The sequence below is a fragment of the Pseudophryne corroboree genome, chromosome 4 (genome assembly GCF_028390025.1).
Source record: "Pseudophryne corroboree isolate aPseCor3 chromosome 4, aPseCor3.hap2, whole genome shotgun sequence".
NCBI lineage: Eukaryota > Metazoa > Chordata > Amphibia > Anura > Myobatrachidae > Pseudophryne > Pseudophryne corroboree.
The window spans coordinates 614,731,498-614,751,453 of NC_086447.1; the positions used below are offsets into that span (position 1 = coordinate 614,731,498).

The 19,956-nt window shown below is 46.2% G+C and overlaps 1 protein-coding gene across 2 annotated transcripts in view; it reads right to left on the reverse strand.

The window, feature by feature from the left end:
• Positions 1-2,445: 2,445 nt before the first annotated feature.
• The window catches only part of SERAC1 (serine active site containing 1), a 408,753-nt gene continuing 391,242 nt past the window's right edge, over positions 2,446-19,956 (reverse strand). For both annotated transcript variants that reach the window (XM_063917652.1, XM_063917651.1), the window contains 2 exons: positions 7,939-8,082; positions 2,446-3,489 (listed from right to left, as the gene is read on the reverse strand). In XM_063917652.1, the coding sequence (XP_063773722.1) occupies positions 3,350-3,489; positions 7,939-8,082 (284 nt within the window). In that variant the 3' untranslated portion in view covers positions 2,446-3,349. The remainder of the gene's footprint in view (positions 3,490-7,938; positions 8,083-19,956) is intronic.

Sequence of the window (19,956 nt, forward strand, 5' to 3'; positions counted from 1 at the left end):
TACCTTTCACCTATCCATCCACTCTGGTGTCGGCCCCACAGGGGGCGACATCACATATATCGGCCTCTGTTCTGTCACCATATAAGCCTCCTCATTCAACATGTCGACACAGCCGTACCGACACACCGCAGACACACAGGGAATGCTCTAAACGAGGACAGGACCCACAAAAGCCCTTTGGGGGGACAGAGTAAGAGTATGCCAGCACACACCAGAGCGCTATATATATACAGGGACTAACTGAGTTATGTCCCTAATAGCTTTTATATAATATACTGTATACAGTGCCAATTTTAATGCCCCCCCTCTCTTTTCCCTCTTACTGTACTGTAGAATTGCAGGGAAGAGCCAGGGAGCTTCCCTCCAGCCGAGCTGTGAGGGAAAAATGGCGCCAGTGTGCTGAGGAGATAGGCTCCGCCCCTTTTTCGCGGCCTATTCTCCCGTTTTTTATGGAATTCTGGCAGGGGTATTTACCTCATATATAGCCCCTGGGGCCATATATTGAGGTATTTTAGCCAGCCAAGGTGTTTTTATTGCTGCCTCAGGGCGCCCCCCCCAGCGCCCTGCACCCTCAGTGACCGGAGTGTGAAGTGTGTGAGAGGAGCAATGGCGCACAGCTGCAGTGCTGTGCGCTACCTTGGTGAAGACAGAGTCTTCATGCCGCCGATTTTTCGGACCATCTTCTTGCTTCTGGCTCTGTAAGGGGGACGGCGGCGCGGCTCCGGGACCGAACATCAAGGCTGGGCCTGCGGTCGATCCCTCTGGAGCTAATGGTGTCCAGTAGCCTAAGAAGCCCAATCCGGCTGCAAGCAGGCGAGTTCGCTTCTTCTCCCCTTAGTCCCTCGCTGCAGTGAGCCTGTTGCCAGCAGGTCTCACTGAAAATAACAAATTCTAAGACTATAACTTTCTAAGAGCTCAGGAGAGCCCCTAGTGTGCATCCAACCTCGGCCGGGCACGAAATCTAACTGAGGCTTGGAGGAGGGTCATAGTGGGAGGAGCCAGTGCACACCAGGTAGTCTAAGATCTTTCTAGAGTGCCCAGCCTCCTTCGGAGCCCGCTATTCCCCATGGTCCTTACGGAGTTCCCAGCATCCACTAGGACGTTAGAGAAATAGATATTAGACCACAGATTTTCTTCCCAACCTAAATATGTCAAGGATTGGGAACTAGATCTCGCGGGTTTAGTAACTACAGAGGATTGGGAAGATATCTATAATAATACTTTCTCCTTAACTACCAATGTTTTGGTTTTGGAGACTCACTACAAAGTACTCAAAAGGTGGTATAGATGCCCGAATCTCCGTGCGAAAATTTACTCTGGAGTACCCAACACATGTTGGAGATGTGGGATAGCGGTAGGTACCCTCCTACATATATGGTGGGAATGCTCTCTTCTTCAACCATACTGGCACAAAGTGGTGGAGGCAGCTAACATTATTCTTGGCGAAGATTTACCCTCTTGTCCTAGTTTTTGGCTATTAAATCTTAAGCGTACACCCAAATATCAACTCAAGAAATCGCTACTACGCCATATTTTAAGTGCCTCTAAGGCAGTCATTCCAGTACACTGGAAATCTACAGTGATTCCTAATATGAAGGAGTGGAACGTCCGCCGTCTTTTTTTATATATATGAGAAGTTGTAATTCCAGCTATGTTTTTAGAGATATGATGTTAGTGGAAATGCAGTATTCCCTCTACGGATCTCATTAATGTTCATGGCTTTGGGAATTTTTTGATGTTGTATCTCTGATATTACTATTTGATGTTTGGATTTTTGAAAATATCAATAAAAATTAATTTGCAAAAAAAAACTTTTCAGCAAATTCCGATGTTGTTTGACATGTTACACGACCCCCTTTCCATTTGAAAAATCTGACTTAGATTCAAGATTGCCGATTTCAAGATGGCGCCCTTGTTCGGCACATACCCTAAAAGATAGCCCACCTCACCCATATTTTACTGGAGTATTCAGTTTTCCCATTTCCTGCACAGTTCTTGAAACATAAGGCTGTACTGCGACTTTTAAATCACCCTGTAGCTATTGTTTTGTGGCTGCATGTGATTCAACAATTATACCCAAAATTGCACAAAACATGACATTTCCAGAGATGAGGTGGGGCTTTAATGCCAAAATGGTCTCAGTATAGACTGATGAGGAAAGCCTAAGTGGTGAAGTAAATTATCAACCTTACGCATACACACCCATTTAGACATACAGTAGATGCAAACTCACACGGATCTTGATATCTGTGCAGCCTGACATAGGGACGTAAATATGCTATTTCCGCACACCTTTTTAAGGAGAAAATGATACACCTTTTGTGGCAGACTCTGCATCAACGTGTCATCTGCATACATTGTGTTTTGCTATTAGTGTTTGTTTTTATTGTGTGTTTAAAACCAATGAATCCAGAAAATCCGAAACTAGAGAAAATGAAATAACAATGTTTTGCAAATAATTTTATTATCCATTAGAAAATATGGATACACACTATTTTTTCTTTAAATCACAGTCAACTTCTTTAACACAGTATTTGGATATTAAACACACATAAGAACAGTCATTTTTCCATATACTGTAATGTAAAAGATTTCTATCACTTTTATACTTTTCAGTTATTTTATTTTGAATTGCTTTTTCTCAACCTGAATTCAACCTGCCTTACTTGCAGGGTCGTACCGGCAAACAGTGCTACAGAGAAAACCCCCAGTGGGCTCCATTGCCTGAGGGCCCAGCCCCTCATCTAAGATTCAGGTTCCACAATTTGCATTTGAATTATACATTATACATATGTTACAAAAGACTATGGTGTTGTTTCTACAGTGCATTGCGGTTATTAACCTGGTACATTATCATGCGTGCACTAGCAGTATTTACTATATCAATTTATTAAGGGGTCCAAACCATACACTCTCTAATGGTTAGCCAAGCCTCTGTGATGGCTGGCCACGCCCCCTCTGCAGGTTGGCCACACCCTTAAACATGCATGGGCTCATAACACTGCATTCCCCCGGTGGGCTCTTCATTCCCCGGGCTGACACTGCGTAGTCATCTGTAAGTCTTTTACTACAGTTATTCAAAATCAATAATAAAAATATTTACCTGAACTGTAAAACAAAAATCAAATATTATACAAGAGTTCCTGTAAATTACAAAGCTCTTCCACAGCACCAAACCCACAGCTTCATTTGTTATGTCACTAAAGTTACGTTTTATCAAAAGTATTATTGTTGACATGATATAAGTTATATATTTGGCAATCAGATAAGTTTCAGTAGAAAGGTGCTAACAGAATGGGAAAGACTGAGGTAAAAATGGCAGAAGTACAGGGGGGTTTGATGGCATCCATCATTGCTTTCCAATGTCCCCATGTAGAGCATCTAAGATAAACTGCAAAGTGCGTTGGTATATGAACGAGTCCTTACTCTTTGGCTTGCAAATATTGAGGTGGTTTACTTCCACGGGAATAATGTCACCAACACCCAAATCTAAACGAAAGAGATAACTAAGGTTATTTTACACATGCATGTTGGCTAATCTGTGACATTTTAAACTATCTGGTTACTTACACTGTGAAGGCAGACATTTTGTTGGCTGTTCCTTTGGTAATCTTGTACTGTAGTTCCTACTAAAGCAATAGGCTGCATTCTCAGACATAGATAATGCATAAAATATACTGAAAATGCAGAAAATGCATTCTATTTATTGTTGCTTCTGCCCAGAAAATGCCTGACACTCCATTTTTGATGTGACTGTTAAAAATTAGACTATGGGGTATATGCAATTCACGGCGAATCGCGGCAATTTTTCGCCGGTTTTTTTTCCGACTCAATTCGCCAGGTGAATTCCGGCAGGTGCCTGCCGGAATTCACCATATTCAATGAAAAATGGATTCGCCAGAATCGCGGGCGAAAATCGGCCGATTTGGCGGATTTTGCCGCGATTTTAAAAAGCGGTAAAAAACGGGAAAAACCCGAAAAAAAAATGCCGTGGGGTCCCCCCTCCAAAGCATAACCAGCCTCGGGCTCATCGAGCTGGTCCTGGTTCTAAAAATCCGGGGGAAAATTGGCCAGGGATCCCCCGTATTTTTAAAACCAGCACCGGGCTCTGCGCCTGGTGCTGGTGCCAAAAATACGGGGGACAAAAAGAGTAGGGGTCCCCCGTATTTTTAACACCAGCATCGGGCTCCACTAGCTGGACAGATAATGCCACAGCCGGGGGTCACTTTTATGCCGTGCCCTGCGGCCGTGGCATCAAATATCCAACTAGTCACCCCTGGCCGGGGTACCCTGGGGGAGTGGGGACCCCTTCAATCAAGGGGTCCCCCCCCCCAGCCACCCAAGGGCCAGGGGTGAAGCCCGAGGCTGTCCCCCCCCATCCAATGGGCTGCGGATGGGGGGGCTGATAGCCTTTTGTGATAATAAAAAGATATTGTTTTTTCCAGTAGTACTACAAGTCCCAGCAAGCCTCCCCCGCAAGCTGGTACTTGGAGAACCACAAGTACCAGCATGCGGGAGAAAAACGGGCCCGCTGGTACCTGTAGTACTACTGGGAAAAAAATACCCAAATAAAAACAGGACACAGACACCTTGATAGTAAAACTTTATTACACACTACCGACACACACATACTTACCTATGTTGACACGCCGACTGCCACAGTCTCCGACGATCCGAGGGTACCTGTGAAAAAATTATACTCACCTTCGAGCGTCCAGAGATAAATCCACGTCCAGAGAGATAAATCCACGTACTTGTTAAAAAAAAAAAAGCGCAAATACCCGCTCCATACCGGACTGAAAGGGGTCCAATGCTTTCACATCAGACCCCTTTCCCCGAATGCCGGGACATCACGTGACTCCTGTCACTGAAGTCCCTTCAGCCAATCAGGAAGCGCTACTTCCGTGGCGCTCACCTGATTGGCTGTGCGCTGTCTGTACTGTGACAGCGCATCGCAAAGCCGCTCCATTACTTTCAATGGTGGGAACTTTGCGGGTAGCGGTGGGGTCACCCGCCGGTCAGCCGCTGACCGGCGGGTGACCTCACCGCTAGCCGCTAAGTTCCCACCATTGAATATAATGGACGGGGCTGTGCGATGCCCTGTCTGAGTTCAGACAGCGCACAGCCAATCAGGTGAGCGCAACGAAGTTGCGCTTCCTGATTGGCTTAGAGACCTTTCTGTGACAGCTGTCACTGACAGGTCTCATTCGTGGAAAGGTGTCCCATGTGTCAGCATGGGACCCCTTTCAGTCCGGTGGTCGGGTATTTGCGTTTTCTTTTTTTGCCAAGTACGTGGATTTATCTCTGGACCATGGCTGAGGTGAGTATATTGAACTTTTCTTTTCAGGTATCCGTGGATTCTACATGGAGAAGAGGACCGATGTCGGCGTGTGAACATAGGTAAGTATGTGTGTGTCGACGTATGAAATAAAGTTTTACTGTCGACGGTGTGTGTGTCCTGTTTTTATTTGGGTATTTTTTTCCCAGTAGTACTACAGGTACCAGCGGGCCCATTTTTCTCCTGCATGCTGGTACTTGTGGTTCTCCAAGTACCAGCTTGCGGGGGAGGCTTGCTGGGACTTGTAGTACTACTGGAAAAAACAATATCTTTTTATTATCACAAAAGGCTATCAGCCCCCCCATCCGCAGCCCATTGGATGGGGGGGGACAGCCTCGGGCTTCACCCCTGGCCCTTGGGTGGCTGGGGGGGGGGACCCCTTGATTGAAGGGGTCCCCACTCCCCCAGGGTACCCCGGCCAGGGGTGACTTGTTGGATATTTGATGCCACGGCCGCAGGGCACGGCATAAAAGTGACCCCCGGCTGTGGCATTATCTGTCCAGCTAGTGGAGCCCGATGCTGGTGTTAAAAATACGGGGGACCCCTACTCTTTTTGTCCCCCGTATTTTTGGCACCAGCACCAGGCGCAGAGCCCGGTGCTGGTTTTAAAAATACGGGGGATCCCCTGTCAATTTTTACCCCGCATTTTTAGAACCAGGACCAGCTCGAAGAGCCCGAGGCTGGTTATGCTTTGGAAGGGGGACCCCACGCCATTTTTTATGATTTTACCGTTCCAGCATTAAAAAAAAAAAAAAAAATAATAATAATATTTTAAAAAATATATAAATAATATTTGTGCCTCCAAAAAAAAAAAAAAAGTACCTAATCCCTTCTAATATAAATAGATCTGCTATTCCCCCCAAAAAAAAACACAAAAAAAAACATGTTTAAAATTTTTTTATTTGTTTTCACCCTCCAAAGTGTGGCGGATTGAAAATGACGAATTTGCTGTCTAAAAGCACTGCTGTCGAATTTCCAAACTTGAATTGAATATGCTTTGGTCGAATTGCAGCACTTGTATCATTGCAAAAAAGTCGAATTTGCAAAAATTCGAATTTCAAAAAGTCGAATTTTGAAAGTCCGTTTTTTGGTCGGAAAGCACTGAATTGCATAGGCGATTTTTTTTTTTTTGGTCGAAAATGACCCGAAATTCGACAATTTCGGGAATTCGACCGCAATTGCATATACCCCTATGCCTTCATATGCTGAGATCTACTTAGACTATGGGTCTGATTCAGAGATGGATGGAAATGTAAAACCGCTTGAAAAACAAATTAGAATTTACGTTCGATTTGAAGGAGGAACATGCAGGAGATATCTCAGTAAAATAGATGCCTTCTGCATGTAGCTGCTATCCCAGCACCGCAATCGACATCGCAAGCTGGGGTCCAACATCGTGACCATAGGTAGCCTCAACTTTGGCAGCTGACCAACGAAGGGGGGTCTGCGAGGACAGGATGTCTGTGTGGTGACTCACCCCCATTTCTAGGAACACAGTCCTCCCCCGCCCCCTCCCCTCCCCCTCAAAGCTGCAGCCTGTAAATCAAGCAGTGGCTGAGGGTAACTACTGGCAACATTGCAAGGCCCGTTCGGCGCATATGCATAACAGAACTTGTGCAACCGCAGATTCACAATAATTGGGAATCTGTGCGCTGCAGCACTCCATCTCTAAATCAGGCCCTATAACCCTTGTGAGACCAACCCCTTTATCTAGTGTGACACTTTTGACCACTTAAAGTCATTATTTGTTCTGAGGTGAGCGAGTGCAACAGATCAATAATCTCATAGCCAGCTGGTTTACAGCTGGTTTACAATATGGATTGTTAACAGCAAATAAGTTGAAATGTAAACTTTCATTCTATATTCAGTGTATTGCAAAATATCCTGGAAAAATCATTATATTGTCAGCAAAAAAAACACATAATCATATGGATTTGTGTTACATCAAATTTGCTAGTGCTAGAGACAAATATAATCTTACTAAAATCAGTATAAAACAGACACAAGTACGGGGTATAATCATTACAACACTAATTTTGGGTTGGGTACGGGATCTCAGTTTTTATGATGCCTTCCCCCAGTCTAACCCTCCCTTCCCCCAACCTAACCCACCCCCTAGTGCCTAACTCTACCCCCACCAACAATCTAACCCTAACTCTCCCCAGGATGTTGACTGTCAGGATTCCAATCCCCTCAATTTTCATGCAGAGACATATGGTTACTTACAGGGCAGGTGAATGACAGAAGTAGCTGAATCTATAGACAACACAGTGGTTTAATAGAGGATGCACCGAGAATATTCTGGTATTGTGTCAGAGTCTACAGCACATGCACAAATCTCCAGGAAAACGGTTCCAGTGCCATTATATTGGTGATTTCTCTACTGTGCATGCGCACTAGTGCCATTTCCCGTGATTTCTGCAGCGCCGGCGGAGGGGTCTATTGGAGCACAGTATGTGGTGTGGGGCCCTCTTGACCCAGGGACTTGAGTGCAATACACACCCTGCACACATTATAAATACGCCCATGAAAGCTGCTCTTCTAGATAACTCTTATCATAGACTGGGAATTGGATTGGATTTTATGGTAAATGTACTGACCTGCTGATTCTGCTGGCACCACATGTAGTCTCATCATACTGCCTATTCGTGTTGGCAACATTTCTGCAAAGCTGACAATCTTCAAGTCTTTCTTTTTGGCAAATTCTAGGAACTCTTCATTTAGCTCTTTCAGGGCAGGAGAATCTTTTAGAACAAATGTAATAGTTAAACAAATGTATTGTTTGTGAAGTGTTCATAAATACACAGACAGCAAAAGGTGTGTGAGAAAGCAGGGAGCAGGGACTGCTTTCTATCTATTACTGCCAAGTGTTCTATGATCGATACAGAGAAGTGATGTTGACTGGAGATGCTGAATATGCTGCTGTTGTGTTAAGCCGATTGTATTCTGTTATACTGTAGTGCATGTGCTTCCTGCTGTGTACAGAACATGGAATATGATATGAATCCCTGCTGCACTAAGCATTGCCTTATCACAGAAATGTTATAACAAACTGCTGACACATACCACCCAACTATCCTGATTCCAGCGGGACAGTCCCGCTGGGGGGGAAATATAGGAGAGCCTATGATCACCGCTGCTCTGCACAGCAGCCGGTGATCACTGGTGTTCAATTAGCAGGGATTTCCCTGTGCGCGAGTCCCCGCAGTTGGCCTGAACCTCACAGCTCAAGAAGCAAGGTAAAGTCTCAGAAAAAAAACAAAATTGGGTTCTCGCACAGAAAATAAAACCCCATTGATTCTGCAGTTTACACGGAATCAATGGGTTTCCCGGCCTGAATCCTAATTTTTCACAAGGGAAAAAAGCTATTTAATTGAATAGCCTTTCCCTGTGCCTTGGGATATTTGCTGGCAATTAGTCGCGAGGTAAACAGTGTAGCGAATTGAATAAACCTCATAGTGTTAGTACATCTCTGTTGCCCTGGTTAGCATGAGCACATATGCAGCTGCTTTGTGTGTGATGCTAGTACAGTATTGTAATGTATGAAACACTGCATTAGAAGATACTGTATGCATTCCTACCAGTAGTAGATTTACCACAAAGCAACCAAAGCAGCTGCTTAGGGCCCTGTGGTTCTAGGGGTCCCGTCGATAAGGCTGTATAAAGGGCATTTCCGCCAGACCGTAAACTGAGCTGGCTGAATAATCCCGGCAGACTGTCAGTGATTAGATAGCTGTTGGGTGCCTACTACAGCGCACACCTATGTCTCCAGCCTGCAGTATTGTGCGTGTGACCCATCATGTAACACGTGTGTATGACGTCAGATGAGGAGTGAGGATGCGCACAGAGAAAAACATCAGGTCCTCCGGCGTACTTTATTACACTACCTACTTCCAATCAGACAGGGGTGAGGTTGGGGACAGTGTCATTTTAAGTACAGTGTACAACATCCACCTGCTACAATCATGGCTGGGGAGGAGCCACAGACTGGCTGGTGATATATCAATAAGCAATTATACTCTATTTTAAGTACTACCGTGCCTGCTACAATCACTGGGGCACTGATATATAATCAATACAGTCCCACTGACTGAGGGGTGTAATAATGGGTAGTATAAGGGATGGGGGACCTGCAAGGCTGCTGCAATGAGTATGGGGAGAGAGAGGCAATCTGACTGTCAGGAGAATAGCAGGGCAAGTTAGCATCAATCAAGTTTACTATTTGTAAGTACTAGAATGGCAGCGTGAAAAAGTTAGACAGAAACAACCCGACTTTTTTACTCATGGATCTTGCATCACAACAATGCACCTGCTCACACAGCACTGTCTGTTAGGGAGTCTTTAGCTAGTAAATAAGTAACTGTGTTGGAACACCCTCCCTATTCACCGGATCTAGCCCCAAATTACTTTTTTCTGTACCCAAAGATAAAGGAAATATTGAAAGGATGGCATGTTGATGATACTGATGACATCAGGAGAAATACAATGGCAGCTCTGAAAGCCATTCCACAAAACCATTTCCAAAATGGTTTTGAAGGGTGGACTAGGTGCTGGCATCGGTGCATAGCTTCCAAAGGGAAGTACTTTGAAGGCGACCACAGTGATATTCAGCAGTAAGGTATGTAGCACTTAATTGTCAGACCTCATACAGTATATCAATGCCTCCCCCTCCCCCTTCCTCACTGATTGTAGCAGGCACTACAATCAGTGTGACGGGGTGGGGGGGGGGGGGGGGGGATCTATATATAATCAATATTGTCACTGACTGAGGAGTGTAATAATGGGTATTCTAAAATACTGTTGTAAAATGCAGTCAGTGAGTGAGGGGGGAAATAATGAGTATTTTAGGTAATGGAGTTTGATACTATCAGTAAGTCTGGGTCACTCATATACAATGCAGTCAGTGAGTAAGGGTGTAATAATGGTTTTGGGGACCTGCTACATTCAGTGAGGGAAGCACTAATCTAAAATCCAGTAACTACGTGGTGTAATAATATGATTTTAATTAGAGATGAGCGCCGGAAATTTTTCGGGTTTTGTGTTTTGGTTTTGGGTTCGGTTCCGCGGCCGTGTTTTGGGTTCGACCGCGTTTTGGCAAAACCTCACCGAATTTTTTTTGTCGGATTCGGGTGTGTTTTGGATTCGGATGTTTTTTTCAAAAAACACTAAAAAACAGCTTAAATCATAGAATTTGGGGGTCATTTTGATCCCAAAGTATTATTAACCTCAAAAACCATAATTTACACTCATTTTCAGTCTATTCTGAATACCTCACACCTCACAATATTACTTTTAGTCCTAAAATTTGCACCTAGGTCGCTGGATGACTAAGCTAAGCGACCCTAGTGGCCGACACAAACACCGGGCCCATCTAGGAGTGTCACTGCAGTGTCACGCAGGATGTCCCTTCCAAAAAACCCTCCCCAACCAGCACATGACGCAAAGAAAAAAAGAGGCGCAATGAGGTAGCTGTGTGAGTAAGATAAGCGACCCTAGTGGCCGACACAAACACCGGGCCCATCTTGGAGTGTCACTGCAGTGTCACGCAGGATGTCCCTTCCAAAAAACCCTCCCCAAACAGCACATGACGCAAAGAAAAAAAGAGGCGCAATGAGGTAGCTGTGTGAGTAAGATAAGCGACCCTAGTGGCCGACACAAACACCGGGCCCATCTAGGAGTGTCACTGCAGTGTCACGCAGGATGTCCCTTCCAAAAAACCCTCCCCAAACAGCACATGACGCAAAGAAAAAAAGAGGCGCAATGAGGTAGCTGTGTGAGTAAGATAAGCGACCCTAGTGGCCGACACAAACACCGGGCCCATCTAGGAGTGTCACTGCAGTGTCACGCAGGATGTCCCTTCCAAAAAACCCTCCCCAAACAGCACATGACGCAAAGAAAAAAAGAGGCGCAATGAGGTAGCTGTGTGAGTAAGATAAGCGACCCTAGTGGCCGACACAAACACCGGGCCCATCTAGGAGTGTCACTGCAGTGTCACGCAGGATGTCCCTTCCAAAAAACCCTCCCCAAACAGCACATGACGCAAAGAAAAAAAGAGGCGCAATGAGGTAGCTGTGAGAGTAAGATAAGCGACCCTAGTGGCCGACACAAACACCGGGCCCATCTAGGAGTGTCACTGCAGTGTCACGCAGGATGTCCCTTCCAAAAAACCCTCCCCAAACAGCACATGACGCAAAGAAAAAAAGAGGCGCAATGAGGTAGCTGTGTGAGTAAGATAAGCGACCCTAGTGGCCGACACAAACACCGGGCCCATCTAGGAGTGGCACTGCAGTGTCACGCAGGATGTCCCTTCCAAAAAACCCTCCCCAAACAGCACATGACGCAAAGAAAAATTAAAGAAAAAAGAGGTGCAAGATGGAATTGTCCTTGGGCCCTCCCACCCACCCTTATGTTGTATAAACAGGACATGCACACTTTAACCAACCCATCATTTCAGTGACAGGGTCTGCCACACGACTGTGACTGAAATGACGGGTTGGTTTGGACCCCCACCAAAAAAGAAGCAATTAATCTCTCCTTGCACAAACTGGCTCTACAGAGGCAAGATGTCCACCTCATCATCATCCTCCGATATATCACCGTGTACATCCCCCTCCTCACAGATTATCAATTCGTCCCCACTGGAATCCACCATCTCAGCTCCCTGTGTACTTTGTGGAGGCAATTGCTGCTGGTCAATGTCTCCACGGAGGAATTGATTATAATTCATTTTAATGAACATCATCTTGTCCACATTTTCTGGATGTAACCTCGTACGCCGATTGCTGACAAGGTGAGCGGCGGCACTAAACACTCTTTCGGAGTACACACTTGTGGGAGGGCAACTTAGGTAGAATAAAGCCAGTTTGTGCAAGGGCCTCCAAATTGCCTCTTTTTCCTGCCAGTATAAGTACGGACTGTGTGACGTGCCTACTTGGATGCGGTCACTCATATAATCCTCCACCATTCTTTCAATGGTGAGAGAATCATATGCAGTAGACGACATGTCCGTAATCGTTGTCAGGTCCTTCAGTCCGGACCAGATGTCAGCATCAGCAGTCGCTCCAGACTGCCCTGCATCACCGCCAGCGGGTGGGCTCGGAATTCTGAGCCTTTTCCTCGCACCCCCAGTTGCGGGAGAATGTGAAGGAGGAGATGTTGACAGGTCGCGTTCCGCTTGACTTGACAATTTTCTCACCAGCAGGTCTTTCAACCCCAGCAGACTTGTGTCTGCCGGAAAGAGAGATCCAAGGTAGGCTTTAAATCTAGGATCGAGCACGGTGGCCAAAATGTAGTGCTCTGATTTCAACAGATTGACCACCCGTGAATCCTTGTTAAGCGAATTAAGGGCTCCATCCACAAGTCCCACATGCCTAGCGGAATCGCTCCGTGTTAGCTCCTCCTTCAATGTCTCCAGCTTCTTCTGCAAAAGCCTGATGAGGGGAATGACCTGACTCAGGCTGGCAGTGTCTGAACTGACTTCACGTGTGGCAAGTTCAAAGGGCATCAGAACCTTGCACAACGTTGAAATCATTCTCCACTGCACTTGAGACAGGTGCATTCCACCTCCTATATCGTGCTCAATTGTATAGGCTTGAATGGCCTTTTGCTGCTCCTCCAACCTCTGAAGCATATAGAGGGTTGAATTCCACCTCGTTACCACTTCTTGCTTCAGATGATGGCAGGGCAGGTTCAGTAGTTTTTGGTGGTGCTCCAGTCTTCTGTACGTGGTGCCTGTACGCCGAAAGTGTCCCGCAATTCTTCTGGCCACCGACAGCATCTCTTGCACGCCCCTGTCGTTTTTTAAAAAATTCTGCACCACCAAATTCAAGGTATGTGCAAAACATGGGACGTGCTGGAATTTGCCCATATTTAATGCACACACAATATTGCTGGCGTTGTCCGATGCCACAAATCCACAGGAGAGTCCAATTGGGGTAAGCCATTCCGCGATGATCTTCCTCAGTTGCCGTAAGAGGTTTTCAGCTGTGTGCGTATTCTGGAAAGCGGTGATACAAAGCGTAGCCTGCCTAGGAAAGAGTTGGCGTTTGCGAGATGCTGCTACTGGTGCCGCCGCTGCTGTTCTTGCGGCGGGAGTCCATACATCTACCCAGTGGGCTGTCACAGTCATATAGTCCTGACCCTGCCCTGCTCCACTTGTCCACGTGTCCGTGGTTAAGTGGACATTGGGTACAACTGCATTTTTTAGGACACTGGTGAGTCTTTTTCTGACGTCCGTGTACATTCTCGGTATCGCCTGCCTAGAGAAGTGGAACCTAGATGGTATTTGGTAACGGGGGCACACTGCCTCAATAAATTGTCTAGTTCCCTGTGAACTAACGGCGGATACCGGACGCACGTCTAACACCAACATAGTTGTCAAGGCCTCAGTTATCCGCTTTGCAGCAGGATGACTGCTGTGATATTTCATCTTCCTCGCAAAGGACTGTTGGACAGTCAATTGCTTACTGGAAGTAGTACAAGTGGGCTTACGACTTCCCCTCTGGGATGACCATCGACTCCCAGCAGCAACAACAGCAGCGCCAGCAGCAGTAGGCGTTACACGCAAGGATGCATCGGAGGAATCCCAGGCAGGAGAGGACTCGTCAGAATTGCCAGTGACATGGCCTGCAGGACTATTGGCATTCCTGGGGAAGGAGGAAATTGACACTGAGGGAGTTGGTGGGGTGGTTTGCGTGAGCTTGGTTACAAGAGGAAGGGATTTACTGGTCAGTGGACTGCTTCCGCTGTCGCCCAAAGTTTTTGAACTTGTCACTGACTTATTATGAATGCGCTGCAGGTGACGTATAAGGGAGGATGTTCCGAGGTGGTTAACGTCCTTACCCCTACTTATTACAGCTTGACAAAGGCAACACACGGCTTGACACCTGTTGTCCGCTTTTCTGTTGAAATACCTCCACACTGAAGAGCTGATTTTTTTGGTATTTTCACCAGGCATGTCAACGGCCATATTCCTCCCACGGACAACAGGTGTCTCCCCGGGTGCCTGACTTAAACAAACCACCTCACCATCAGAATCCTCCTGGTCAATTTCCTCCCCAGCGCCAGCAACACCCATACCCTCCTCATCCTGGTGTACTTCAACACTGACATCTTCAATCTGACTATCAGGAACTGGACTGCGGGTGCTCCTTCCAGCACTTGCAGGGGACGTGCAAATGGTGGAAGGCGCATGCTCTTCACGTCCAGTGTTGGGAAGGTCAGGCATCGCAACCGACACAATTGGACTCTCCTTATGGATTTGGGATTTCGAAGAACGCACAGTTCTTTGCGGTGCTTTTGCCAGCTTGAGTCTTTTCAGTTTTCTAGCGAGAGGCTGAGTGCTTCCATCCTCATGTGAAGCTGAACCACTAGCCATGAACATAGGCCAGGGCCTCAGCCGTTCCTTGCCACTCCGTGTGGTAAATGGCATATTGGCAAGTTTACGCTTCTCCTCCGACAATTTTATTTTAGGTTTTGGAGTCCTTTTTTTACTGATATTTGGTGTTTTGGATTTGACATGCTCTGTACTATGACATTGGGCATCGGCCTTGGCAGACGACGTTGCTGGCATTTCATCGTCTCGGCCATGACTAGTGGCAGCAGCTTCAGCACGAGGTGGAAGTGGATCTTGATCTTTCCCTAATTTTGGAACCTCAACATTTTTGTTCTCCATATTTTAATAGGCACAACTAAAAGGCACCTCAGGTAAACAATGGAGATGGATGGATACTAGTATACTTATGGATGGACTGCCGAGTGCCGACACAGAGGTAGCTACAGCCGTGGACTACCGTACTGTACTGTGTCTGCTGCTAATATAGACTGGTTGATAATGAGATGTAGTATGTATAAAGAAGAAAGAAAAAAAAAACCACGGGTAGGTGGTATACAATTATGGATGGACTGCCGAGTGCAGACACAGAGGTAGCTACAGCCGTGGACTACCTTACTGTACTGTGTCTGCTGCTAATATAGACTGGATGATAATGAGATGTAGTATGTATAAAGAAGAAAGAAAAAAAAAACCACGGGTAGGTGGTATACAATTATGGATGGACTGCCGAGTGCCGACACAGAGGTAGCTACAGCCGTGGACTACCGTACTGTACTGTGTCTGCTGCTAATATAGACTGGTTGATAATGAGATGTAGTATGTATAAAGAAGAAAAAAAAAAAAAAACCACGGGTAGGTGGTATACAATTATGGATGGACTGCCGAGTGCCGACACAGAGGTAGCTACAGCCGTGGACTACCGTACTGTACTGTGTCTGCTGCTAATATAGACTGGATGATAATGAGATGTAGTATGTATAAAGAAGAAAGAAAAAAAAAAACACGGGTAGGTGGTATACAATTATGGATGGACTGCCGAGTGCCGACACAGAGGTAGCTACAGCCGTGGACTACCGTACTGTACTGTGTCTGCTGCTAATATAGACTGGTTGATAATGAGATGTAGTATGTATAAAGAAGAAAAAAAAAACCACGGGTAGGTGGTATACAATTATGGATGGACTGCCGAGTGCCGACACAGAGGTAGCTACAGCCGTGAACTACCGTACTGTGTCTGCTGCTAATATAGACTGGTTGATAATGAGATGTAGTATGTATAAAGAAGAAAGAAAAAAAAAAAACCACGGGTAGGTGGTATACAATTATGGATGGACTGCCGAGTGCCGACACAGAGGTAGCTACAGCCGTGGACTACCGTACTGTACTGTGTCTGCTGCTAATATAGACTGGATGATAATGAGATGTAGTATGTATAAAGAAGAAAGAAAAAAAAACCACGGGTAGGTGGTATACAATTATGGATGGACTGCCGAGTGCCGACACAGAGGTAGCTACAGCCGTGAACTACCGTACTGTGTCTGCTGCTAGTAGACTGGATGATAAATAATGATATAAAAAATAAGATTTTACTTACCGATAAATCTATTTCTCATAGTCCGTAGTGGATGCTGGGGACTCCGTCAGGACCATGGGGAATAGCGGCTCCGCAGGAGACAGGGCACAAAAGCAAGCTTTTAGGATCACATGGTGTGTACTGGCTCCTCCCCCTATGACCCTCCTCCAAGCCTCAGTTAGGTACTGTGCCCGGACGAGCGTACACAATAAGGAAGGATCTTGAATCCCGGGTAAGACTCATACCAGCCACACCAATCACACCGTACAACTTGTGATTTGAACCCAGTTAACAGTATGATAACAATGAAGTAGCCTCTAAAAAAGATGGCTCACAACAATAATAACCCGATTTTTTTGTAACAATAACTATGTACAAGTAATGCAGACAATCAGCACTTGGGATGGGCGCCCAGCATCCACTACGGACTATGAGAAATAGATTTATCGGTAAGTAAAATCTTATTTTCTCTAACGTCCTAGTGGATGCTGGGGACTCCGTCAGGACCATGGGGATTATACCAAAGCTCCCAAACGGGCGGGAGAGTGCGGATGACTCTGCAGCACCGAATGAGAGAACTCCAGGTCCTCCTCAGCCAGGGTATCAAATTTGTAGAATTTAGCAAACGTGTTTGCCCCTGACCAAGTAGCTGCTCGGCAAAGTTGTAAAGCCGAGACCCCTCGGGCAGCCGCCCAAGATGAGCCCACCTTCCTTGTGGAATGGGCATTTACATATTTTGGCTGTGGCAGGCCTGCCACAGAATGTGCAAGCTGAATTGTACTACAAATCCAACGAGCAATAGTCTGCTTAGAAGCAGGAGCACCCAGCTTTTTGGGTGCCTACAATATAAACAGCAAGTCAGACTTTCTGACTCCAGCCGTCCTGGAATTATATATATATATATATATATATATATATATATATATATATATATATATATATATATATATATATATATATATATATATATATATATATATATATATATATATATATTTTCAGGGCCCTGACAACGTCTAGCAACTTGGAGTCCTCCAAGTCCCTAGTAGCCACAGGCACCACAATAGGTTGTTTCAGGTGAAACGCTGACACCACCTTAGGAAGAAACTGGGGACGAGTCCGCAGTTCTGCCCTGTCCGAATGGAAAATCAAATATGGGCTTTTGTAAGACAAAGCCGCCAATTTTGACAATCGCCTGGCCGAGGCCAGGGCCAACAGCATGGTCACTTTCCATGTGAGATATTTCAAATCCACAGATTTGAGTGGTTCAAACCAATATGATTTGAGGAATCCCAACACTACGTTGAGATCCCACGGTGCCACTGGAGGCACACAAGGGCTGTATATGCAATACTCCCTTGACAAACGTCTGGACTTCAGGAACTGAAGCCAATTCTTTTTGGAAGAAAATCTATAGGGCCGAAACTTGAACCTTAATGGACCCCAATTTGAGGCTCATAGACACTCCTGTTTGCAGGAAGTGCAGAAATCGACCTAGTTGAAATTTTTTCGTGGGGCCTTCCTGGCCTCACCCACGCAACATATTTTTACCACATGTGGTGATAACGTTGTGCGGTCACCTCCTTCCTGGCTTTGACCAGGGTAGGTATGACCTCTTCCGGAATGCCTTTTCCCTTAGGATCCGGCGTTCAAACCGCCATGCCGTCAAACGCAGTCGCGGTAAGTCTTGGAACAGACAAGGTCCCTGCTGGAGCAGGTCCTTTCTTAAAGGCCGATGCCACGGTTCCTCCTGGAACAGACATGGTACTTGCTGAAAGCAAATCCCTTCTTAGCTCCCGAGGCCATTAGTCCTCTGTGAGCATCTCTTGAAGTTCCGGTTACCAAGTCCCTCTTGGCCAATCCGGAGCCACGAGTATAGTTCTTACTCCTCTATGTCTTTTAATTCTCAATACCTTGGTTATGAGAAGCAGAGGAGGGAACACATACACCGACTGTTACACCCACGGTGTTACCAGGACGTCCACAGCTATCGCCTGAAGGTCTCGTGACCTGGCGCAATACCTGTCCCATTTTTTGTTCGGGCGGGACGCCATCATGTCCACCTTTGGTCTTTCCCAACGGTTCCCAATCATGCGGAAAACTTCCCGATGAAGTTCCCACTCTCCCGGGTGGAGGTTGTGCCTGCTGAGGAAGTCTGCTTCCCAGTCGTCCACTCCCGGAATGAACACTGCTGACAGTGCTATCACATGATTTTCCGCCTAGCGAAAAATCCTTGCAGTTTTGCCACTGCCCTCCTGCTTCTTGTGCCGCCCTTTCTGTTTACGTGGGCGACTGCCGTGATGTTATCCCACTGGATCAATACCGGCTGACCTTGAAGCAGAGGTCTTGCTAAGCTTAGAGCATTATAAATTTGCTCTTAGCTCCAGTATATTTATGTGGAGAGAATTCTCCAGACTTGATCACACTCCTTGTGTGACTGCTCCCCAGCCTCTCAGGCTGGCCTCCGTGGTCACGAGCATCCAATCCTGAATGCCGAATCTGCGGCCCTCTAGAAGATGAGCACTCTGTAATCACCACAGGAGAGACACCCTTGTCCTTGGATATAGGGTTATCCGCTGATGCATCTGAAGATGTGATCCGGACCATTTGTCCAGCAGATCCCACTGAAGAGTTCTTGCGTGAAATCTGCCGAATGGAAGCGCTTCGTAATAAGCCACCATTTTTTTACCAGGACTCTTGTGCAATGATGCACTGACACTTTTCCTGGTTTTAGGAGGATCCCGATTAGCTCGGATAACTCCCTGGCTTTCTCCTCTGGGAGAAACACCTTTTCCTGGACTGTGTCCAAAATCATCCCTAGGACCAGCAGACGTGTCGTCGGAACAACTGCGGTTTTGGAATATTTAGAATCCACCCGTGCTGTCGTAGAACTACTTGAGATAGTGCTACTCCGACCTCCAACTGTTCTCTGGACCTTGTTCTTATCAGGAGGTCGTCCATTTTCTTTGAAGACGAATCCTCCTTTCGGTCATTACCTTGGTAAGGACCCCGGGGTGCCTTGGACAATCCAACGGCATCGTCTTGAAACTGATAGTGACAGTTCTGTACCACGAACTTGAGGTACCCTTGGTGAGAAAAAGCAAATTTTGGGACATGGAGGTAAGCATCCCTGATGTCCCGGGACACCATATAGTCCCCTTGTTCTTTGCTATCACTGCTCTGAGTGACTCTATCTGGATTTGAACCCTTGTAAGTGTTCAAATTTTTCAGATTTAGAATAGGTCTCACCTAGCCTTCAGTACCACCATATAGTGTGGAGTAATACCCCTTTCCTTGTTGTCGGAGGGGTAATTTTATTATCACCTGCTGGGAATACAGCTTGTGAATTGTTTTCAATACTGCCTCCCTGTCGGAGGGAGACATTGGTACAGCAGACTACAGGAACCTGCGAGGGGGGAAACCTCTCGACATTCCAATCTGTACCCCTTGGATACTACTTGTAGGATCCAGGGGTCCTGTACGGTCCCAGCGTCATGCTGAGAACTTGGTAGAAGCGGTGGAGGGCTTCTGTTCCTGGGAATGGGCTGCCTGCTGCAGTCTTCTTCCCTTTCCTCTATCCCTGGGCAGATATGACTCTTATAGGGACGAAAGGACTGAGGCTGAAAAGACGGTGTCTTTTTCTGCAGAGATGTGACTTAGGGTAAAAAACGGTGGATTTTCCAGCAGTTGCCCTGGCCACCAGGTCCCATG